We start from the raw sequence: 24,461 nt of genomic DNA on the forward strand, positions 1-24,461 counted from the left end.
GTCAGATCCCTAAATATGTGTCAGTGAGACCTTAACTAAACCACCATAAAGGTGGACCCAAAATAACTCTACCACCTGATTTTGTCATGAGAGCCCGACAAGAGTCTTCTAAGTACCTCGAACTCTCTCACGACTTAAAGAGCAACAAAAGGGTAAATCCGAGCCAGCTCTGCAACTGGAACCCTTGAACCGAAAGTCTTAGGAAGTGTGCCCCATACCTTGAGTTTTGCTTTGCGTTAGAGAAATGACGTTTACGCAAATGCCCAGATTGCTCTAAAATCTGTTTGCCTCATCTCAAGATATGATTATATCCGCTATGATAAGAAATAATCTATTATGGTCGTGTCACATGACCTCCTTTTAGCCGATGACTCACCCCCACCATGCATGTCTATATAAACCACACATATTTTATCGTGAAAAGGGAGATGATCTTTATCCGTCAATTGTTGACTTTCAAGTTGCAACAATAAACTGACTTGAGCGTTAAAGTGTCTTTGTAGATATTGGGCAGCCTTGACCAGTCAAATAAATCAACTGATTGACTTGGGTGACATTTGTTGAATCCCTAAATATGCATGTGCGATACCTTAACTAAACCACCATAAAGTGGAATTAAAATAACTCTACCACCCGAGCCTTGGCATGAACACCTTGAACTCTACCCACCACCACCCGCCACACACACACAATCTCCTAACTCGCGACAAGGGCGAATAGTAACATATAAAGGTAAAAAGGAGGAATATTAGAATGAAGTACAGAGATCTTCTCTTGGACTTGATGTGGGTTATAAAATAAATTTTGGACTTGGGTTGTTTTTTCTAATTCGGTCCTACTTGGGCCTATTTTTCTGGATCCAAGACAAGCACCTGTAGTGCTGTCCGGCCCGCTACCGATCCTTTCAGGTTCATTTTCCCAATGAATTCATGGCCAAATTTACCCGCGAAATTTGAAATATTTCGTTTTGTCCCACTCCAAATACCCCAATTTTAGAGAGAGAGAGAGAAACAGAGGGAACCCAGCAATATTTTCAAGAGGAAAGAGATGGAAGTCTAACAATTAGTTACTGATATGTGAGTTTAATTAGATTCAATATTTTTTCAGCATGAAATTCCATTCTTTACTACTTATCCTTTATCATAGTTTCTTCTGTTAGTTATTTGACCTAAAAATGAGTCCCTGATGGTTCCATCTAAGAAATCATGCTTCAACATGACTTAGATTTGATAAATATCTACCCTTTTTTGCTCTTTACTAGCTGTGGTTATTGTTTCCTTTTTATCAATCTGGAACCTGCTTTATTCAATTTAGGGTTTTGGATATCAAAGCCAAGAATGGTGTTTTTAACAGTATGTTGTCTAGGGTAAGAATTGGATATATTATTATTTAGACAATGGGGATTAGAATTTGTGAGTTTGTATCAAATTCCTTTTTGGGTTTAGACAGCCTTCAGCGAAAGTTGCACTTTTTTCGGTGTGTATGTGTGGCTGTTTAGAGATATTCTCAAGCAACCCACCATTGCTGGCTTGTGTTAGTTTCTTTGTTATGTTATCTTCTCGTTGTAACTATTCTGAAGTTGTTCACGGTTCTTCTGATTTTTAAGTATTCGGTAGTATTCACTTTTCACTTTCTAATCTACATTACTGGTTTGAAGTATCTGAAATATTGGATGAGATACATGGAACCCAAAGTATGGTTCTTTGTTTGTCCAGTACTTTAATTCTATCTAGTTGCATATACATTCGGGATATTCTCGGTTTTGTAGCTATTTGATTGAAGCAAGATTTTAAGCCTTTAGTGATATGGGGGGGGGGGGGGGCACATGGACATGGATTTCATTGTCCGATATTCTTTTGCAGTTCATAGACTAACACGCACATGGTTATTCACAGGAATTTTCAGGTTGTTACCCAGCATTACAAAAGTTTTTGAATCTGTATTTGCAATTTTGTATACCCAAAAGCAGGATAGAGAGACGTCACCTATAACGAGTAGAACTGTAAGCCGGTTACTGGTTTCTTCTCCAAAATGGCTGAAAGCAGTGGACGTGTAGCAGAAAGCGCACTTCCTAGTCTCCATTTCTTCAATCACTCTCACTTCAATGCCATTGGTTCTGAGGTACAAATTCATATGCTTAAATTTTTAAAAAGACCTTTGAGAAGAAACTTTAAAGCTTAATGGAATTGGAGTATATCTAATTACTTATGTTTTTCCCTCTACATATTCAGATCATTTCTGGCTCCTCTTTACCCTCTGGTTAGTGTCAAATTATATACAAGTTGTTAAAATTTAGTCATCTCTTTATGTCATCGCGTGAACTCGTGTTTTCTTTATGTTTTGATTTATCAGAGCCTCCTGATATTGGAAGCTGGTTTTCAAGTTATGTCTATGAATCTCCTGTTCTTGATACTGAAGATGGAGTGAAGGATGTGGTTTCTGGAGGAAGTGAATGGCAGAAAGATGGTTTTATTTCTCAAGAAATTGGTAGAGGAAAGAAGAAAAAGATGGAACTTTGGAATCATTCACATAAAGATGCTTCTGCTTTTGCTCCAATAAAATCTTTCTCTGTTAACGAGAATGAGAAAAACCAGTCACCCGATGAGGTAATGATCTATCCCTGGATCTGCTCTAGTTATTGCACTTGGATGTCTTTTTTTTTGCACTTCAATATTTCTAGGCAAAAGACTATATCAGCCATGGTCAGGCAAAAGACTATATCCCTGGATCTGCTCTAGTTTTTTTTGACTGGATCTGCTGTAGTCAGTTTAAAAATAAAAGCAACCATTGCGTAGGCCTTATCAGCCATGGTCAGACGAGAGGTAGAACTATACTCTCCCATACATCTAGGAACATATGTTGCCAAATCTATTCAGCGTTACGTGAATATTTTGATGTACTGATGTACATGCATTTCAAATGGTATCCAGTGAGAGATTCTAAGAGGTCTATTTAGTATGAATCTGTAATAGATCATCTTAACTTTCATTGTCATAAAATTGACTCCTAGTTATGATTAGGTATATCTTTAGTCAACTCTTTCAGTGACCTTGATGAGTTTTTTTTTTATGTAACTTAACAATGACAAAGTTGTATTACTACTCTGACCCCTTCTCACTTCTTTGATTTGGAAATAATAGGGAAAATGTAACTCACATGTTACTAAGAAAGGTGAAAGTGAAAACTTAGATACTAAAATGTTGAAAGACCATGGTTTCGTTCCTCTGTACGATGTAGATTCTTCACAAGAGCTGGATGATGAATTCTCTGTACCCTCTGGTCAGTATCAAAATTTACAAAACGTTGTTCAATTTTGTGTAGTTTCTTGATTTAAATTTGAGAGCTTTTCTTTATGTGTTCATTTATCAGAACCTCCGGATATTGCAAATTGGTTCTCAAGTTATTGCTATGAATCTCCTGCTCTTGATACTGGAGAAGAATTAAATGATTATGTTTCTCGAGAGAATGAAAGTGAGAAAGTTATTTTTACTTCTGAAGAGTTTAGTAGAACTAAAGAGGATGACCCGGGGAAGCTCATAAGCGATGCTTCTGTTTTACATGGTCAAGATGAGGAACACCAAAACCAGTCAATGAATAAGGTACTACTGCATTTGTTCTCAAATTTGGTCCATATTCTGATAGTAACTTAATCGCCGTAGCGAGTAGAATATATAATTTGACTTCTAACCCTATCGTTTTGTTTGTTTTAAATTACAGGGAGATAGTAACCTACTTGTTATTGGCGATAATGAAAGCTTAGCCGGTAAAGCTGTCAAAAATCATGATCTTATTCCATTTAAAGATAAAGCAACTTCATGCTTGACCAATGTAGATTCTCCACAGAATCTGAAAACGAACTTATCTGCAGAAGTCAATTGTCTTACGTCCACATTAAAGAAAAGTTCAAGTGCAAACCACAAAGAAGCAAAGGATAACCCTCATGAGATGAAGAATTCCGAAGAAAATCACTTAAAGGGAAAAGCTTTGGGAAGAGGATTTGATCATCATCATGAAGATTGGACTTCTCTTAGAAGCGAGAAAGAGCAAGGAAGAGATATTACGACAAATGGTTTTGTTTCTACAAGGAAGAAAAGCTTTACAAGTCAAAATGACAGAAGTTATATAAAGAGTTGTGAAAAGAAGAAGAATGACACTGAAATGCGAACTAGTCTAGCGAGAAAGCCATTATTAGAAAGAACAAATATTCGAGATGAGGTGGTGGTGGCACCAGCGATAACTGGAAAATGGAAGTGTCCCCAGAGAAGTAAGCCAGATGTTGGACCTCCAATGAAGCAACAACGACTTGAACGTTGGATTCATCGTGTATAATTTTTCCCTATTTGCTTTTTGGTAATGTGTCTGAGATTTAGCTATTGGAAAGTGCAGTCTAGCAATCATGATCGATGTAACAATGTTATGTTCCAAAGTTCACTATAACGGCTCTGAAATGAATGTTTTCTACGTGCCTTTTCTCTTTTCCAAATACCAAAACTAAATGTTGGTCTATTCCTGGGAGATTGAAGAATAAGAACAATAATACCAAAACTAAATGTTGGTCTATTCCTGGGAGATTGAAGAATAAGAACAATAACAGAAAATTTCAGGAGAATATGATTACAAAATAAAAATGCACCAGCCGGGAATCGAACCCGGGTCTGTACCGTGGCAGGGTACTATTCTACCACTAGACCACTGGTGCCTTATGCTTATATGGCTAGAGCTCTCAACTCATATCTTTTGTACTACACAAGCAACAAAAGACTCAATCCTCCTCACTCTTTCAGACCCAATTTCTTGTTTGTTTAGTGGTAGTTATAGAGGCAGGGGAAATTCTGTGGAAGTTGGACAATTCAATGATAGGCGTTAATTTGGGATTGTCACTAAAATCTGTCTGAATTTTCTTAGGTAGATCATTGTTTTTATAGTTGAAAACACAAGTTATTTTTTGTTTGGTTTCAAACGTACATATCTTTTTAAACATGTATTCAAACTGGATGCACCATAACTAGTAAAGAAACGAATACCATCACAAATGACGAATTAGCGAGTTTCATTACGATCCTCTGTCGAAATTAGTTATAAGCGAATTGTAAAAAAAAATACGTGTTGTTCAAACTAACGATCTTTATAAATAACAACACTATCAACTAACTAGGCTACGGCTAACGGTGAACTGCTTTCACTTAAATCTAAATAATTGTTGTAAACAATTAGATTGTATAAAAACTAGTATGTACAAATTATATGTTAAAAAAAGGATTTTTGAGTGAATGGCCCAAAAAGTGGGGTACAGATCCACACAAACATAGAAATGTGTTGCAGGTCCAACTCATTAATAACTGGGCTGCCCAAGAAAAAAAGTACATGAGGGAATGTGCCAATTTTCTTTAAGTATCCCTAATACCCTTTTTTCTCTCTCTAAATGAAAAGCTTCCTCATCTCTCTCTCTCAGAAATTCCTGAAGCTTTTTCTTTTTTCTCTCTCTAAAATAGTTACACTCTTCTCTCTTTTCTATCTCTCTTCCATTTCCCTCTTCTACAAATTTTTACAACCTTCCAGTTTAATTTTTTTCTCTCACACAATATAAATAAAGAACTCTAATCCAGATTCATTTAGACTTGGAAGTATGGTGAAGAGTCAGATTGGGTTTTTTTTTGTTTAACAGTGAAGAAATGAATCGGTGATTTTTGGTTTACGAGAAAAAACCAGATCGCTGAGATCAGGAAGCAACAAATCTGGATTTTTTGTTTAACAGGGATTCATGGGTTTTGGAGAAATTCATATTTGGGTTCAACAACAAAGCTTATAGTGAATATAGTGAACAATGAAGATTTGATAAACATTTAATGGTGAAGAAATCAGATCTGGAGTTATCCTTAACTTGATTTGCTTTTACTATTTTTGCTTTTTACTTCACATATTTGTTCAAGGAATATTAAAATGTTGATTGCATAGAATGGTGCACTGAACATCTCCCGGTTCTCTTAGATATTGTACCAATTTTGGTTATATTTAACGTCATAGATATACGATTACGTGTTGAAATGTAGTGTACATTCCTCAGTTCCCGCTACATTTTACCGTTCCCAATCCGTTCCCACGTCACGTTGTTATGTGGAAGTTTACTTTATATTTTTTTAGTTTCCTTCGCCTTATATTTCTATCTTTTTCCTTATTTGTGAAGGATGCAACGTGAAATCTTTTTCTTGAACAGAGATTCATGGATTTTGGAGAAATTTCAAATTCAGGTTTAGAAACAGAGCTCATAGTGAAGAATGAAGATTTGATAAACATGTAATAGTGAAGAAATCAGATCTAGAGTTACTTCCCGGTACATAACCAAATGACAAGTACATAAAACAATTCCCGGTACACAAGAAAATTCTCAGTACAAAAGTATCTAGTACATAATCAAATGACTGGTACATGAAACAATTCCCGGTACACAAGAAAATTTCCTGTACAAAAGTGTCTCGTACATAACCAAAAGGCTAGTACATAAAACAACTCCCGGTACACAAGAAAATCCCCAGTACAAAATTGTCTAGTACCTAACCAAATGGCCAGGACATAAAACAATTCCCGGTACACAAGTAAATTCCCGGTACAAAAGTGTCTAGTAAACCAAATGGCTAGTACATAATAAAATAATTCCCCGTACACAAGATAATTCCTAGTACAAAAGTGTCCAGTAAATAAAAAAATGTACAGTACAAAGAAAAATATCCTATAAATTTTCCTTGAAAACAATTTATGTTTTAGAAGGAATGTCCTGTAATTGTCCATCATATAAGGAGAGAATGTTTGAGAGAAGGAAAGAAGTTAAGATTGGAGACAGAAAGCTTGTTAAAAAAGAAGAAAAAATATAGAGAGAATCTAATCAATAGGAAACTACCAAAAAATATATGGAAACAAATCAATGAAAAACTACCAAAAACGAGGAAAGTAGTTAAGGTTGAAGAGAGAATATTTTAATTTTGAACAAGAACGTGTTCAAGTTTCTCCTTGTAGAGTTTTTTTACCAAAACAAAATTGTTAACAAAACGAAATTGTTACCAAATCAGTTTCTCTTTGTACATATATTTGTCTGTACGTTAAAAAATTTACCGTCCATTGAACCTTTTAGATTGATTTGTGTAAGAACCATTTGAAATTTTGCAATGTACCATACAGTAAACATGTCCAAATGACTAGTACATAAAACAACTCATGGTACACAAGAAAATTCCCAGTACATAAGTGTCTAGTACATAACCAAATGGCTAGTACATAAAACAATTCTCAGTACACAAGTGTCTAGTACATAACCAAATGACTAGTACATAAATCAACACCCGCTACACAAGAAAATTCCCAGTACAAAAGTGCCTAGTACATAACCAAATGGTTAGTACATAAAACAATTCTCAATACACAAGTGTCTAGTACCTAACCAAATGACTAGTACATAAAACAATTCCTGGTACACAAGAAAATTCCTAGTACACAAGTGCCTAGTACATAAAATAATTCCCGATACACAAGACAATTCCCAGTACAAAAGTGTCTAGTACGTAACCACATAGCTAGTACATAAAACAATTCCCTGTACACAAGAAAATCCTCAGTACAAAAGTGTCAAGTACACAAAAAAATGTACGATAAAAAACCTCTTGTTTCATGTACAGTACCAAAAATCAAAAAAAAATTCCCAAAATATATAGAAGGAGATAAAGTTATAGAGAAAGAAAATAGTTAAAGAAAGAAAAAATATTTTTAGATAGAGAAAGTGTAAAATAAAATGGAAATATTTGCAAAAATAAAGTATAGATTCAAAAAGTAAAAATGCTAGAGAGAAAAATTATAAAGAAGGAAAGAAATGTGGAGATAAATCTAAAACTTAAAAAGAGGAATATAAATGGAATGAAAGATGAAATCTATCCAATAAGATTTTAAGAAAAAAACTAACGGGAAAGAGAGAAATTAAAGGAAAAGATAAATCTGGAGAGATAAATCTGGAAAGATAAATTAGTTAAAGAAAGTCTTAGTTTATGAGAGAGAAATTAGGGAGAGAGAGAAAAGTTAGAGAGAGAAAGAAAATGAATGTGCAGCAGAGAGAAAAATAACGTGATTTGCACGGGATTTCTGCAAAGGGTATTTCTTGTAATTTCATAAAACCTAAAGACTAAAATCATAATTTTACCCCACCTCCTGACCATTGGACCTGCCCCTTGTTCTTTTCCTGCAGTGGACCTGCATCTTGTTTTGGGTCAAGGATTGAGCCTTTTGCCAAATACCTCGTTAAAAAAAATAACTTTTTATCTTAAAAATGAATCTTCATAATCCATGTTCTCCGAAGAAGCTACGGAAATGAGAAGAAGCGAGATAAGTGATAATAAAAATAATATTGTAAAAAGAATATCAAAAAAATGAAGGATGAAAAAGTCATAAAGGTAATATGCAATACAAATAACTCTACCAGAGGTTGGATGAGTTCTAGTAGAATGAGAGCTGAGAAATAGGAGTAAAGAAAAATTTGATAAAAAAAATCGAGTTAGAAAGAAAATTTGAGGTCCCAAAAAGATAACTACAAAGATATCAACGCCCGTCTTTCACACCCCTTCTAAAATTTGCCATAGTTCGGCGCCAATGACACTTTGAACGGGTGCCTTAATCTTTCCAAAAATGGATTTATATTTTTAATTTTTTTTTTCTGAAACCTAATATAATTTTCTTTTAAATAAGAAAAAATACGGGTTGGCCTGACCCGATCCGATTTAGAATCAACCCCGCTCGGGTCTGGTTAGTTCCCGGTCTCTGGCTGGGGCAGGATATAACCAACCCGGATTGAGAAACGACCCAAGACTATTTCAACTCGGGTTGGCTGTTTCGGCCGGATCTTTTAACACCAGTAGTTTCAAGTAATAGAAGCATTTTTCTCAATACATTAGACACATAATGACGTGACACTTTTTTGACTAGTAAGTAGTAACATGTTGTAATGTCCACTTTTCCGTACTGAATTTCAATTATATAAGAATATTATTATTATTATTATTAGGGTTATGTAGACATTGGCCCCCAATTATCAAGCGATATTAAGACTACACCTCCAAAATAAAAATGTGTATGGCGTTGACCTCCATTCTTGATTTTTTACTTAAATATCAGTTAAGTGGTTCACGTGGCAACCACATGAGTGACTTATGACATAAATACACTTCACAAATTATCTAAATTTATTTAGACATTGACCCCCAACCATTTCTGATAGTAAGATTACACCCCCAAACAAAAATGTGTTTAGGATTGACTCTCATTCTCAGTTTTTACTTATTATTATTATTATTATGTTGACATCGACTCTGAGAGTCGTTACATTCAATATGACATGGATATATCACTAACAGATGCATCAATTGAATAAACAATATAACTCCCTTCCTACCTTTACTTTTATGTATACCCCTTAAAACAGGTGGATAAAGATGGATTCTACCTTTACTGTGGATTGTAGTCATGGCCTTCGAATTTTTGTAGTAGACTTGTCTCTTTGTTATCAAATATCATTAAGTAACTCATACTTTCTCCTTTTTTTTTTTTCCTTTTTTTGTGTTGAAATTTCAAGTAACTTTTACTTAGTGAATGAAAGGGGTCTTGGCTTAGATTTATCACCCATTATTTAATTTTTTTTTTTTTTTTTTTTTGCAACCCATTATCTAAAGTTAAGGTTAGTAATTTCAATGAGATGGCAAAATGCATTTTAATAAGCTTGGGAAAATACATATAACCAGCAAAGAATGGGCAGGAACTTACTGCCAAATAAGAAAATCCAAATGGAAAAAATGAGCAATAAATCAAAGAATTATTAGGTTGACATTATATTAATTTTTCTAATACCAACTAAGATTTCACTACCTAGAAGTGAGTGATCCACACAACTTGCTTGGGTTGACATGACAGTCAACGCACCCCACCACTAAATTCAACCTCATATTTGAAGCTTAGTATCTAGTAGTAGAGTTAGGTGAAATAATTGGGTTTGAATGTTGTGATGGCAGAGACAAGTTGCTTACCAAAAGGAAATATGCATGGGACATGCAGTATAAGTATGTGATTTCTCTGTATCTCTGCAGTTTTTCATTCATCCAATAAAAGACCTCTCACTCTCTCTTACTCCAAAGTTGTTGGAATTCCTGTGGGTTTTGACAAGCACCACTACAAAAATGGCGAATATTGCCGACGGTAAAAAAGCGTCGGCATAATATAAATTTCGTCGGCATAGCTCACTGCCGACGACAACAAAATGGTCGGCAATGTAAGCGTCACGAAAACTATCCGCGACGAACCTCTCGACGAAAATGAAGCGTCGGCAAACTTTCTGCCGACGGTTTTTGTAAATAAAACACCGTCGGCAGTGAGAAAGATAATTTCGCGGGAACACCATTTCCCGCGAGTTTCTTAACATATGCCGACGGTTTGTGTTCCAAAAAGTCGTCGGCAAGTGTTGCTTTTACCGACGGTTTCCACTCCGTCGGCAATAGTTTTTTTTTTTTTTTTTTGAAATCTAATTTCTGTACCCGCTGCTGCACCTTTTTTTTTTTTTGTTGAAATTACCCGCTGCTGCACCTGGTAATCCATAAAATGCAGCAGCATAATGAATATTAACCTGCATAACTATAAAACGTCTAATGCACATTGAAGAACAAGTCATATGTTTCATAATAGCCATTGTCTAACGAAAACAAAATCATGAAGGATTTGAAGATTCAAAATTACAAAACTAGTTTAGGAACAATGAACTTATAATAGTCAGATCTTCAACAAGTATCTTATCACCTCTGAAACACCAACAGACCTGCACAAAGAAACAACCGAGCAAACGATATTCAAACTCAATGCTTGGAACTCAATTTTAATTTTTTAAGTAGGTGTAACTTGTTACAATGCTAGTACTGCTCCAAGCATTAAGGGTTGAAGTACTAAATGAGAAGATTGTGTACTTTTTCCATGGGTAACTCATCAAAGGATTAAAGCAAAACTAGTTTCATGATACTATATGTTAACTAAATGAGTAGCTTATATTGAAACAAAACTTAACGAAATTATGCAAGAACACAACTAAAACTACGGATGTCACGATTCAATCTGCAGTAATCGATCCAAATTGCAAATTGTTAATAATACTGAGAGGTGGTACTTCATTGTACCTGGAATCTCTCAGCAGCTTAAGGATCATTAGGATTTTTATGAGGATGAACTTGCCTTGCCTGCAGGAAAACATAATCTCTCTAGTTAGACACTTAAGAAAACCAGAATAAACTTAGAATTTATAACAAATTAAAATCCTGATCTAAACTCAATCAAAATCAGTAAAGAATAAAGAATCACAGTGAAATCAAACCAAAATCAAACACCAAACAGAATTATCGGTCAGGAAAAAAAAACAATTGAAATCTCAAACTCAAACTGTTTCAGATCAAATTAACAAGTTCAATTGGTGATTTAGTACTAGATGATTAGATTCTACATACATGTATAGAAATCTTCAGAACAAAAGGCAAAACACATATAAAAGATAAAACAAGAACGATCAATTATCACAACTAGATGAAATAAAAATGAATCAGAGTGAAAATCACTACTAGTAAGTAATTAGTTAAATTTAATTGAAGTAAACAACCTATGTCACATGGAAAGCATAATGGTAATGGTGCCTAGTATTGTCAGTAGTGGTATAGTATTCCTATTTTCATCGGGTCCCAAGTTTAGTTATATTCAGATTAAGTAGTAAAGAGTTAAAAGTCGTAATAGGAAACTAACATCCTTCTTATCAACAACCTATGTCACATGGAAAGCATAATGGTAATGGTGGTACTAATATCAAACAAGTTTGGGGCATAAGTAACTTCCATGTTTGTGGCTTTGCACTTCCAGGAATAACCTTAAAACTTATCAGCAATCCAAGTAACTTCCATGTTTTTTTCCACAATTCCACTTAAAATATCTCATGTACAGACCACATTCACGATAGATATGTAAAGACGGATAAAGAAGAAAGAAAGTGGCACGAAGAAGAACTACAACGAAATCTACAACTCAGAGAATGATCTATAGTTTAAGAGGAAGTGCCTGGTAAGTTTCAAAAGATTAAGCGAGATAGAAAAGAAGCCGAAGAACAATTTAAGCAAGAAACCACAATGGAGGAAGAAAAGAAGACTAAAATTCGGCTTTCAGCAAGCTTCTTAAGATATATATTATCAACAAAATTCTCTTAGTAAATCAAATAGAAACAAAAGAGAAACCACAGAGCATCAATTTTAGTGATCAAAACAATAACCAGATACAATTATTCCTTTTATAATTGGGCAAAATCTACAAACCCCTAACAGCAAAATTTGTCAATTCCAACAAAATCAGCAACTTAGAAGTTTTAGCAAACATTCAATTTGAGGTAGGCAACAAGAATTACTAACCAGTCATAAAACTGAACTGAAGTTATAGCAACCATTCAATTTGAGGTAGGCAACAAAATTTGTCACACTAGAAACAGGACTTATTAGAAACCCTAACATAGGGTTTCATAAGTTTAGATGGAGATGACTACAAATTGCAAATGAGTCTTTGTAAAGAGGGGTTTTGGGTTGAAGAAATTACCCAATCTAAACTTAAAACCCTAGATCAAGGATTTTGGGTAAAGCTTTAGATTACCCAAACTAAACTTAAAACCCTTAATTAAATTGATACCCAAAATCCAAATATGAACAAGTATGAGTAAAATTAAATTGATAAACTCAAATCCAGTTTCAATATGCAAAAATCCAGCTTAAATCATGGATATGTAGAGAGATGTATACCTGTGAAGTTGAGGCGCGGTGGCTGTGAACTTCCGCCACTAAACAGACTCCAAGACTCCAAGAGAAGAACAAATCTTCTCCTCAACAAGAAGAACAAATCGAACAGAGAGAAGAAGAGGCGATGGAAGTTTTCGGCCAAAGACTCCAAGAGAGAAAAAACGAACCGAGAGAAGAAGAGGCTTTTTCTTTTTCTTTTTCTTTTTAAGGGATACTACCGACGAGAAGAATAAAGGTCGTCGGCCAGGGTCAAATAGGGTCAAACCACTATCGACTTCTACCGACGAAAATTAAGAAAACCGTCGGCCAAGGTCAACCACTATCGACGCGTACCAGAATTCCGTCGGGAAAAGATTTCGCGGGAAGAAAAAAAATATGTGCGCCAAATTACCACCGACGGATTATAGAAAACCGTCGAGCCAAATTTTGGCGGAATTTTTTTTATTTTGAGCGCCAATATAGTCCACGAAAAAATAAATATCCCGCCAAATATATGCCGACGAAAAAGAAGTGCGTCGGCAAGCTATGAAATACGGAATTTCCCGGGACGACCTATGCCGACGCCAGTTAGTAAAAACCGTCGGCGAAAGTCCAATACTGCCGACGACTTCTCTTAAAACCGTCGGTGATTATTTTATCGCGACACATTTACATTTTTCCGTCGGTAAAGTCCGTCGGTAAAGTCCGTCGGCAATATTCGCGATTTTTGTAGTGCACCCACCATTTTGAAGTCACCAAGATTTACTTCTATAAATAGATGAAGAATCTTCATCTCTCTATTCATAATTCCAAGTAAGTTGTACTTGAAATAAAAACAAGAGAATTTCATGGAGTTCTGTTCTCTCTCTAATTTAGTTATGTCTGACAGACATGGACTCATGGAGAAGACTCTCCATATTTTGATGGTTGGAAAGCTTATGATCTCAATCCTTATCACCAATTCATCAATCCTTCTGGCATTATTCAAATGGGTCTTGCTGAAAATCAGGTACATATACTTCACTTTTTATATCTATAAATATCATATAGTGTACAGAAATGCTAGCTTCACAAAATTTAGGCCATATTCGGTCTAACTTTCAAAGAGAACTTGCCACATCATTCTGACATAAAATTCGTCAAATTTTTTTGTGAACTTAACATTTTTGTATAGTATATAGTATCTTATATACATATTTCTTACGTTTTTCGGTATCTTATACACACGCAGGTTGGAACTGACTTAATAGAAGAGTGGGTAGAGAAACATTCAGATATTCTAGCATGGAAGGAGGCACCTATAAGCTTCAAACAAAGTGCATTATATCAAGATTATCATGGTCTAACCAAGTTTAGAGAGGTAGGGAAAATGCTTATATAATATTGGATTACATGTACATTTTGACAACTCTAATATATATCGTCTAACCAAGTGCTGTACAACTCCATTTGGGCTGAAATCTGGGTATTATATTTCCATATGATCTGGACCGTTGGTATCCTCAACGGTCCAGATCATAATTGAGAGGAAGGATCTAATGCTAAACGCGGGATAATTGAGGACTCAAGTGTAAATTCGGTACAAACTCCAGAAAATCACGTGATTCAAATTTGCTTTGCCAGGTGTCGTCGTGCTACTAGTTCGCTTTTCCCTTCGCTTTACCAATTCGCTTCATACAACATTTCTGTTTTGCATTGTCAATCCAGGAGAGGCCTTACTTATTCCTACACCATACTATCCTGGGTACACAACAAATCTTGTTTACTCTGTGTGTATATATGTGTTTATATGTTAGGATCGATACTCCCACATCAGTAGTGGAAGGGGAACGTACGGGGTGATCTTATAAGTATAAGAAAAGCCTTACCTCTTAAGCTGAATCTCAATACCACCCAAGACTGGTATCTGAACCCAGATTATAACAAGTCTAGGCCCAATAACTATTGAAGTTAGAGTCAATGTGTGAGGGGTGATTGTTCAGATAATCCCACATTGGGAGTGGAAAGTGCACGGTGAGTTTATAAGTGTAGGAAACTAGCTTTTGGTGTGACAGAGATCCAAAACCACCCAACAATATTTACTTTAGTTACAAATATTATTCTCATATAATGTCCTCAAATGTTGTAATAGAACTCCATTTCTTATTATTTTGTTTTTTAAATTGCAGGTTTGTTAGAGATTTAAGGTGGAGAACAGGAGTGGGATATAATACCTGTGGAATGCTTTAGCCATAACAACTTTGAGATAACAATTGAAGCCTTGGAGAAAGCTTATCAAAAAGGACTACAATGCAAAAAAACTATAGAAGGAATTCTTCTAACAAATCCATCAAACCGTCCTAGGCATTACAATTTCTCCTAAAACCCTACACAAAATATTAGATTTCGCCCAAGAAAAATGCATTCATGTTATCTCGGACGAAGTTTATGCAGGCACTGTATTCTCCTCCGATCCCTTTACTAGTATCTTAGAAATCGTGCAAAATTCAGCGAAAAAATATGATCCTAGTACAGTTCATGTCGTTTATAGTCTTTCTAAGGATCTTGGCCTACCCGGGTTTCGCATTGGTGCAATTTACTCTTTTAACCAAAACATTGTTTCTACTTCAAGGAGAATGTCAAGCTTTTCTCTTATATCTTCCCAAACACAATTACTTTTAACATGTTTACTTTCCGATGACAATTTTGTATCGAAATATCTAACAAGAATGAAGAATAGATTAAGAAGAAGACATAAAGAGTTTGTTAAGGGTCTAAAGGAGATTGTCATTGAATGTTTGGAGGGAAATTCAGGACTTTTTTGTTGGGTGAATCTGAGCAAGTTCTTGCCAAGTAAGAAATTCGACGGAGAAATGAAGCTTTGGAGGGTAATCCTGGAAGAGATTCGATTAAACGTTAGCCCGGGTTTGTCGTTGTTGGAATTAGGAATATATGATTTTTATTCTTTCATATTTAGTTTATATTGTTAGATTAAGATTAGGATAATATATTATGTGATCTGTATTTATATTCTTTGATATGTATCTAGGCTATATAAAGAGATGTATAGCATGAATCAATATATACAAAAATCAGAATTCAATTTGGTATCAGAGCTAGGGTGATCGTTTGTCCTTAACCCTAGAATCTCCGGCGACATTTCTGGCGACATTGCTTTCAACAATTCCAATTTAGCGTGTCTCCATCAATCACCGATCTTTATTATCTAGGAGAAGTCTTTCTCTCCTTCGCGAAGATCAATTCAGATAAGCATACAACCAGAATCAATTTATCCTGGTTTGAATCTCTGTCTTGATTTCTTCATTTGAAGCTCTCAAGTTGAAACTCTAGCTTCTAATTCATATTCTTAATCTCTTTGTCTGACTATCTAAACCATCAATCTCTTTGTTTGATTCCATTGTAATTCAATCTTTGGAATTTTGGTCTTTCTTACTATATTACTGTTTGGATATTAAGTTTGAGGTTTGTGGCATTTTTTGTCAAATCTGTGATTTTTTTTCATTAAGACAGCAATGGCTTTAGCTTCTCGTACAGATTTATCCCTCATACATTCAACACCAACTCACCGTGTTACAAGTGTACTACTGAACGGGAAAAATTTTCATGCTTGGTCTCGTTCTTTCCGTCTATATCTTGGTGAAAAACGTAAGACTGGATGGATTCTCGGGAATGAGCCCCAACCTGCTGAAACGGACACGGGATTTGATCAATGGGACGCAGATAACTGTATTATCCTAGGATGGATGTTTAATTCGATGGAGGATCACATCTATAACATGTTTATGTATCATAATACGGTTTATGGGATGTGGACAGCATTAACAAAAATGTATGCTCATGCACGATGTGATTCTCGGGTATTCGAACTTTATCGAGATACCTCTCATGCTTCCCAAGAAGCTTTAGGCGTCTCTGTTGCTGTTTTTTTGGGTACCTTCAAACTCGATGGGAAGAATTGACTCAATATGAACCTTTAAGTGATTTCCCAAGTGATGCTGAAGTGGAGTCCAAGCGTCTTGATCGTCGCCACACATATCAGTTTTTAATGGGTTTAAAACCTGAGTTTGAGTCTCTACGAACGCAGATTTTGAACACATCTCCTATGCCATCCTTGTATGAGGCATTTGCTACTGTGGACGGTGATGATCGACGACGTTTGCTCCTCTCTCCACCGCAAATACCTACAAATGTCTCTCAAAATCAATATCAGATGGCATTTGCTGCCCACTCAGGTTCACATTCAGCAGGTAATCGCCCATATTGTCAACATTGTCACAAACTTGGTCATCTCATTGATCGTTGTTTTGTTCTGCACCCGGAATTAAAGCAACAATTTTCTCGGGGTCGTGGTGGCGGAAAAGGTAAAGGTGTTACTCGTACTGATGGGCCTAAAAGGTTACCCTAAATAGGTCTACACCCGCAAGTGCACGGGTGTCAAGTTGTAATTTTCCGGTAAGACCGGTTCGTTCCTCAGAGACTAACTAAACTTATTCTAAAATTAGGAAGTAATAAGATTTTTCAAATGTTTTGATTTTGGGTTTAGTTTTGAAATAAAATATATAAAATATTAAAATAAATAAAAAGATGAACTCAAATGGGGAGATGATCTAAGGGTTCAAAATCTATCCACGAAACAACTCTAAAGGTGAACTTATGAGTCAACAAGTTATTTTTATGACTCGGGCTTTAAACACATGAATGGTCTAAAGTCCGGAAGATGTCATCATTAAAACCAATAAAAAAAACTTAAAACATATAATTATTCGATCTAGGAATTTGTTGACTCACATACAGAACATACCGATATCATAGTTATCATGGAATTCAAGATTGAATCGATGAAAATAAAGTAAGAGATAAAGAGGGAAGAAAATAGAACTATTTTCCCTTCCTGGAAATGGTTTCCTTCTGATTTTTCCATCTGGCAGCCAAACGCACCCTTCAGGAAAATGATTTTCTCATCTTCTCGGAAACAATTTCTCTGTGGGAAAATCATTTTCCCACGGATTTTCTCATCTTCTCCATTGTTTTTTTTTTCTCTCTCTCTCTCTACTGTTTCTCTCTTTTATTTTCTCTCCTATTCTCACTCTCTGCTTCTCACTCCCTCTCACAAACAGTAAAGAAACAAACAGAAGAAGAAGAAGAAGAAAAAATAGATGATAAAGATAATGAGTTATATTCAATGTTTGTATCTCTCTCTCTCTACAAATTATGACATAGAAAACTCAACAAGAAAGAAGAAGAAACTCAGCTATTCTCTCTCTCTCTCTGATTTTTTATGTTTGGGTTGAGCTAAAGAGAAGATGTCTCCCCAAAACCGAGATGTCCTGTTCCTCTGTTATTTTTCCTCTATATAGCCTAAAGAAACAGCTATGAGATCAATCTCCAGACCTCTCTCTTACTACAAATCTTCAATTCTTTCTATAATCTCTATCGAATATCTTCAAACCTTCTCTCTCTCTCCTGTAAAATATTTGAATCATCCTCTCTCAATCTTCTAAATACAGCATTACCAAATCAATCTCTCCTTGAATATCTTTCTGTCTCTGACTGAAAATAAGAGAAGAATTTCATAGCCCAACTGTATGCTACTGAATATCTCTTTCTATTTTCAAAAAAATCTCCAGCCATCCCTTCTCAAAAGTTTCCTGATTTCATCACGCCATTTTCCCTCTCTACTATAATTACTCACGGCTTCTGGCTTCATGGGTAAGATATAATAGAGTTTCCAATTTGAATTTCAAATTGGAATCAAATTGGAAATTTGATTGGAAATTCTAAATTGAGTGGAGCTGGTGGAGGCATGTCACAGGAAATCTTATTTAAAATCAATGGTGGGACCCTAAAGGAAATCCAATTTGAAAGCCTCCGTGTAGTGCTTTTTAATTCCTTCTTGTAGCTTGAAGGAATTTGGGCAACAAATGAATCACGTTTCTGGTCCTTGGTTTTTAGCCCATTATTAAATGCCCCTCTAAAAACCCGTGTTGCAAATCAGCCCCGAACTAACTTGAGTTGAACCAAATTAAACTTTTTGGGTACCAACTTGCACATGACTTTCGTCAAATATTGGTTGTTTCACCAAAATACCCCCAACATCTCGATTTCATCCGTTTTTCACACTGGACACCGTAAAAGACACCTGGGAAAGAGAAATACACAATTCATCAGAGTAACTGCTCGAAATAGACTAACTAGCCCAAATTAAGAGATACAGATAGGACATTTTCATGTCTCATCACGTACTGGTGTTGTTGCTGTAACGCCCACTCCCACTCAACCAGATTACACCCAACTGCAGTCCCAGATTGCTGAGTTGCAGTTACACTTGGGCTTAACACGCTCTTCTGAACAGGTGGCTGCTATTGCTGCTAGTACTTCTGTTGCTCTTCATGGTAAGTCAGAACAGCCAACTTGGATTTTGGATTCGGGAGCCAATAATCATATGACTGGTGAGCTATCTACTTTTACCTCCCATGTTAGTCCCGTTGATCAGACAGTGAGTATTGCTGATGGGACATCTATGCCCATTTGTAGTCAAGGAAGTTCTCGGTTATCCCCTGATATAACTCTTCATTCGGTGTATTATGTTCCTAAGTTTGCTTATAATCTCTTATCCGTGAGCCGTCTTGCAAAAACACTAAATTGTGTCGTCATTTTCTTACCCAACTCTTGTGTTTTACAGGACCTGATTTCGAAGAAGATTTTTGGCAAGGGATATGAGCGTGATGGACTCTACTACTTTGGTGATCCGTTGCCTTCTCAGATATCTTCATCTAGTTTGCAAGCTTCTGTTTTACCTTCCTTGAATTCTTCTATCTGTTCCTTAAAAACTTTAGACTTGTGGCATGCACGTTTAGGACATGCAAACTTTCAATACTTATGTTGGTTATTTCCCTCTTTAAATAAAGCTTGCGCAGATTTTAAGTTTAATTGTGAGGTTTGTGAATTATCAAAACATATTTGTACTTCATATATTCCTCGTATGCATCGTGCACCTAGGGCTTTTTATCTCATTCATTCGGATGTTTGGGGACCTTCTCCAGTGTCATCATTGTCCAAACATCGTTATTATGTCACTTTCATTGACGACTACACTCGCTGCACATGGGTTTATCTAATGAAAACAAAATCTGAAGTTTACACTCATTTTACCAATTTTCTTCAAATGATCAAAACCCAATTCAATACTACTGTCTGTAACATTAGATCTGATAATGGTGGGGAGTATATAACTAATGAATTTCGTTCTGAACTTAACAAAAAGGGAATTCTTCAACAACTCACATGTCCTTACACACCAGAGCAGAATGGTGTGGCAGAAAGAAAAAACCGTCACATTATGTCAGTAGTTCGATGTCTTTTATGTGGTATGCGTGTTCCCAAGTACTTCTGGCACTTAGCAGTCCTCACTGCAGTGTTTCTTATCAACAGAACCCCTAGTCGGGTGTTGAAAGGAAAGACACCTTTCCATGTTCTTCAACCAGATAGCACCTTATTTCCTATTTTACCTCGTGTGTTTGGATGTACGTGCTTCGTCCAAAACCGTAGTCCTACACGTACCAAACTTGATGATAAGGCTATTAAGTGTGTATTCCTAGGATATTCCTCAATGTCTAAAGGATATAGGTGTTACAATCCTATCAAATGTCGTTTCTATCATTCTATGGATGTAACTTTTCTCGAAAAAGTTCCGTTTTTCTTAGATACTGCTGAGGAGACTCCTAAGGAGGACAATTTTTTTCTTCCACGACCAGTTCCTATCCTTGAGTCTGCTCCATTGTCCTCCCCTGCTTCCTCTAGCCGAATTCTGCCTCCAGGTGCCGAAGGTGTTGCTCCTCTACGGGTCTACTCTCGTCAATCACGCTCTCAAAATCCATTGCCAGACTCTTCTCCGCAATCAGGTAACCCTTCACCCCCTTTAGTTTCTAACATTGTCCCTTCTAGATATCCTACTAGGGAGCGACGCATGCCTTCTCGATACCTTCTTACATGTAGCACTAACCATCCAATTTCTGAGTATCTTTCTTATCAGGGTATTTCTAGTCAATACCAATCTTTTATTGCTCAGGTTGATTCAATTTCTATTCCTCGCTCTGTCCACGAAGCTCTTCAGAATCCTAATTGGGTGGCTGCTATGCAAGTTGAAATGGATGCCCTTCAACATAATCAGACGTGGGAACTTGTTGCTTTACCTCCCGATGAACGCACAGTAGGGTGTAAGTGGGTTTTTAGTGTGAAGTACATGGCAGATGGTACTATTGACAGATACAAAGCCCGCCTTGTTGCAAAAGGATTTACTCAAGTACCGGGAAAGGACTTTGGTGCTACCTTTGCTCCTGTTGCTAAACTAACTACAGTTCGCTTATTAATATCTCTTGCAGTGTCTTATTCATGGCCTTTGTATCAACTTGATGTAAAAAATGCATTTCTGAATGGCGACTTATCAGAAATTATATACCTGGACCCTCCACCAGGATTTCAGGCTCAGGGGGAGTATTCAGGAAAAGTATGTCGCCTTCGAAAATCCCTTTACGGTCTTAAGCAATCTCCTAGAGCATGGTTTAATCGCTTCAGTGATGTGGTCCAAACTTTAGGATTTGTGCGTTGTCACTCAGATCATACATGTTTCATTCGTCGCCATTACGAGGGAAAATGTATTATCCTTTCAGTTTATGTGGATGATATCATAATTACCGGAGACGACTCGTCTGGTATTGTTCAAATTAAAAAGGCTCTTGGGAAATTTTTTAAGATTAAGGATTTGGGTCTTCTTCGATATTTCCTCGGCATTGAGGTTGCTCGATCCTCACGTGGAATATCTGTATCTCAACGGAAATATGCTCTTGATCTCCTTCAAGATACAGGTATGCTCGGATCCAGACCTGCCTCTACTCCTATGGACCCAAATCTTAAACTGACAACAGAGTCTGGAGAGTTATTACCAGATCCATCACAGTATCAACGACTTGTGGGTCGCCTCATTTACTTGACAAACACAAGACCAGATCTCACATATGCAGTGAGTGTTGTAAGTCAGTTCATGCACTCACCGCGTACTGCGCATCTCGATGCCGTTTACCACATTCTTCGATACCTAAAGACATGCCCCGGTCTTGGTCTCTTTTATGTCACAGGTCCGCAATCAGGTCTTTCTTGCTTTACTGATGCAGATTATGCGGGATCAAAAGATGATAGGAGATCCACTTTTGGTATATGTGTGTTTCATGGTGGTCATCTTATAGCTTGGAAAAGTAAGAAGCAAGCAGTTGTCTCACGATCTTCTGCAGAATCTGAGTATCATGCCATGGCCCAAGGCACATGTGAGATCATTTGGCTTCGTTCCCTTCTAACTGAATTAGGCTTTGCTGAAACAATGTCATCTACATTATTTTGTGATAACAAGTCTGCCATAATGCTATCATCTGACTCGGTCCTTCATGAAAGAACGAAACACATAGAAGTGGATATCCACTTCATTCGGGAAAAATTGCGCTCAGGTGTTATCAAACCAAATTTTGTGTCATCGGCTAATCAAACTGCAGATATGTTCACCAAACCTGTTGGTCCGTCATTACTGCAGTCATCTCTTGTCAAGCTGGGTTTCGTCAACATCTTCGCCTCAGCTTGAGGGGGAGTGTTGGAATTAGGAATATATGATCTGTATTTATATTCTTTGATATGTATCTAGGCTATATAAAGAGATGTATAGCATGAATCAATATATACAAAAATCAGAATTCAATTGTCGTTTCATTGTCAAGAACCTGGTTGGTTTAGAGTTTGTTATGGAAATATGAGTGAAGAAGACATGGATGTTGCATTGGGAAGGATCAGAATACATACTACTCTGCAGAAGAGCAACAAGCAGAATCACTTGCTTAATATATAACTAAGTAATCAATATGTCAATTGTTTAATCTAGACTTTTTCCTCTTTCCTGATTATTTTTTAGTAGCTAATTCTTTCTTTTACACTGAAAACCACATTCTTCTGGTGTTGTTTGTTTTATCATGCAGGAAAGTTTTTGTTCCCCAGTGAATGTCAATTTGTTAAAGATTATTAGTTAATTAAAAATTCTAACCAAGTTTTAATTCAAAATTCCTCAAATTTGAATTTTACAAAAATGTGCATTTAAGCGAAAATAAGTAACTTTTGTACTTAGTATAAAAGTTAGTTCTATGATGCAAAGATTTACGACTTCACGTTAAAGCTCGATGTGATCGCTGACAATCCGTAGTCTCACGGAAACAAGTCATTGCTCAAATCATAGCCTTCCCTACTTTCAAACCCACTCATAACACTCCCCAAAATACAACCACTATACTTAAAATGGTCTCCTCCAACGGTTCCATATGTCAAAATTAACACAGATGCTTCATTTACGAACATTAATGAAATCATTGACACTAGTTGTATTATTCGTGATCACATAGCACACTTTATTACAGAAAAAACAACTATATCCAAAGCCAAAAATGCCGAAGAAAGTGAAGCAAAAGCAATTAACTAACATTCAATGGGCGGCGAAAAATAAAAACAAATACATTCAATTAGAAAGTGATAATATTGCACTGATTAACTATCTTCGAGATTCAAGAAAGACAATCCAGTGACAGTCTACAACACACATCCAGAAAATCAAGAAACTAATGTAAATTTCACAATATCAAATTCCCCCACATTCCGAAACAAAGCAATGCTTTAGCCGACAATCTTGTGAAATGGGCGCCGGGCGCGTAATAACAATAGTACTAGAATTCTCAAAGTTGTTCCTTATATGTTGTCGCAATTGTATTGCGATAATACTTTATTAAGTACATGGAAATAAAGAAATCCGAGTTACAAAGTTTTGGGTGGAAACAACTTTTTTTTAATACTTTTTGTTTCCTCCAAACACCACCAGAACCCTAATATTTTTCAGTTTTCTTCTTCCATCTTCATCCTCTCCCACTACCACGGTACCACCATTAACTCCGTCAACCTTCACCACTAATGCCGGCGACACCTCCACCATCTCCGACAAGACTTCTTCCCTCTTTTTTTTTATCTTCTCTGTCTCTCTCTTCTTCTCTCACTTATGTTCCGGCGAGGGGAGGGGCCTTCATGTCCTACCAGACGAAGCTTTGCCTAGAAAACCAGACGAAGGATTCTGGCGAAGGGGAGGCTTCTTTGCAGAAACTTACAGAGAAATGAAGAGACTATAATAATGGAGAGAGAGAGAGAGAGAAGAAAGAGAGAGAAAAGAGGGAGAGAGAGGAGAAAATGAAGAACATCGACAAGTTTCGTCGACCGACGACTATACCAGCAACATAAAAGGAGGGTGCGTTTGGAGGAATAATTTTAGTTTTCTACCCTTTGATATTTTATTCTCCAGAAACTTTTCTTATTTCTTCAAAACATGAACCTTTTTTAACATAATAAAAAACTCCCTATAGCATCTCATTCCTTAAAGTGTTATTGGCGCCAATTTTATTCACATTCTTGTTCGGTTGTTCCTACATTTTACCTTGGGGTGGTGGGTGGTGGGTGGTGGGTGGTGGGGTGGGGGAGGGGGCTATAACACTTTGCATATGCACTTTCAAATTACCCCAGTAGAATTGTATATCTTGGAACAAAAAAAAAGTAGAATTGTATTTGTACATTACCTCT

At 36.3% G+C, this 24,461-nt stretch overlaps 1 protein-coding gene, 1 long non-coding RNA gene, 1 other non-coding gene and 1 pseudogene across 6 annotated transcripts; 2 read left to right on the top strand and 2 right to left on the bottom strand.

Annotated features, from left to right (window-relative positions):
• Positions 1 to 906: 906 nt before the first annotated feature.
• LOC147536861 (uncharacterized) lies at positions 907 to 4,461 on the top strand. Of its 4 annotated transcripts, none has more exons than XM_086643946.1 (8): positions 942 to 1,076; positions 1,896 to 2,121; positions 2,232 to 2,259; positions 2,353 to 2,606; positions 3,141 to 3,279; positions 3,370 to 3,599; positions 3,718 to 3,763; positions 3,869 to 4,461. In XM_086643946.1, exons 2-8 carry the CDS (start codon positions 2,032 to 2,034, stop codon positions 4,327 to 4,329), a joined length of 1,248 nt encoding a protein of 415 aa, XP_086500072.1. In that variant the 5' UTR covers positions 942 to 1,076; positions 1,896 to 2,031; the 3' UTR covers positions 4,330 to 4,461. The 4 variants fall into 4 exon arrangements, with proteins under 4 accessions (XP_086500071.1, XP_086500072.1, XP_086500070.1 ...); XM_086643947.1 differs by having other exon boundaries at positions 1,011 to 1,076; positions 1,918 to 2,121; XM_086643945.1 differs by having other exon boundaries at positions 907 to 1,076; positions 1,918 to 2,121; positions 3,718 to 4,461.
• A 167-nt stretch (positions 4,462 to 4,628) lies between these two features.
• Positions 4,629 to 4,699, bottom strand: TRNAG-GCC (transfer RNA glycine (anticodon GCC)). Its single transcript has one exon. It is a non-coding gene; the product is annotated as a tRNA-Gly (tRNA).
• A 5,940-nt stretch (positions 4,700 to 10,639) lies between these two features.
• LOC147536863 (uncharacterized) lies at positions 10,640 to 12,994 on the bottom strand. The gene is made up of 3 exons (XR_015225837.1): positions 12,837 to 12,994; positions 11,190 to 11,249; positions 10,640 to 10,837 (listed from the first exon to the last, which is right to left on the bottom strand). It is a non-coding gene; the product is annotated as an uncharacterized LOC147536863 (long non-coding RNA).
• An 806-nt stretch (positions 12,995 to 13,800) lies between these two features.
• On the top strand, positions 13,801 to 22,701 carry LOC147536864 (1-aminocyclopropane-1-carboxylate synthase 7-like; annotated as a pseudogene).
• The last annotated feature ends 1,760 nt before the right edge of the window (positions 22,702 to 24,461 follow it).

This window comes from Eschscholzia californica, unplaced genomic scaffold (assembly GCF_041429995.1).
Source record: "Eschscholzia californica isolate CP2 unplaced genomic scaffold, dmEscCali1.0.p SCAF_5, whole genome shotgun sequence".
Lineage (NCBI taxonomy): Eukaryota > Viridiplantae > Streptophyta > Magnoliopsida > Ranunculales > Papaveraceae > Eschscholzia > Eschscholzia californica.

What these genes read in the sequence shown, in the direction of transcription:
- LOC147536861 (XM_086643945.1), top strand. Translation starts at nt 2,032, where the DNA reads ATGGCTGAAAGCAGTGGACGTGTAGCAGAAAGCGCACTTCCTAGTCTC. An exon ending in TCAATGCCATTGGTTCTGAG is followed by an intron (nt 2,122 to 2,231) that starts GTACAAATTCAT and finishes CTACATATTCAG; the next exon opens with ATCATTTCTGGCTCCTCTTT. An exon ending in TGAATTCTCTGTACCCTCTG is followed by an intron (nt 3,280 to 3,369) that starts GTCAGTATCAAA and finishes TTCATTTATCAG; the next exon opens with AACCTCCGGATATTGCAAAT.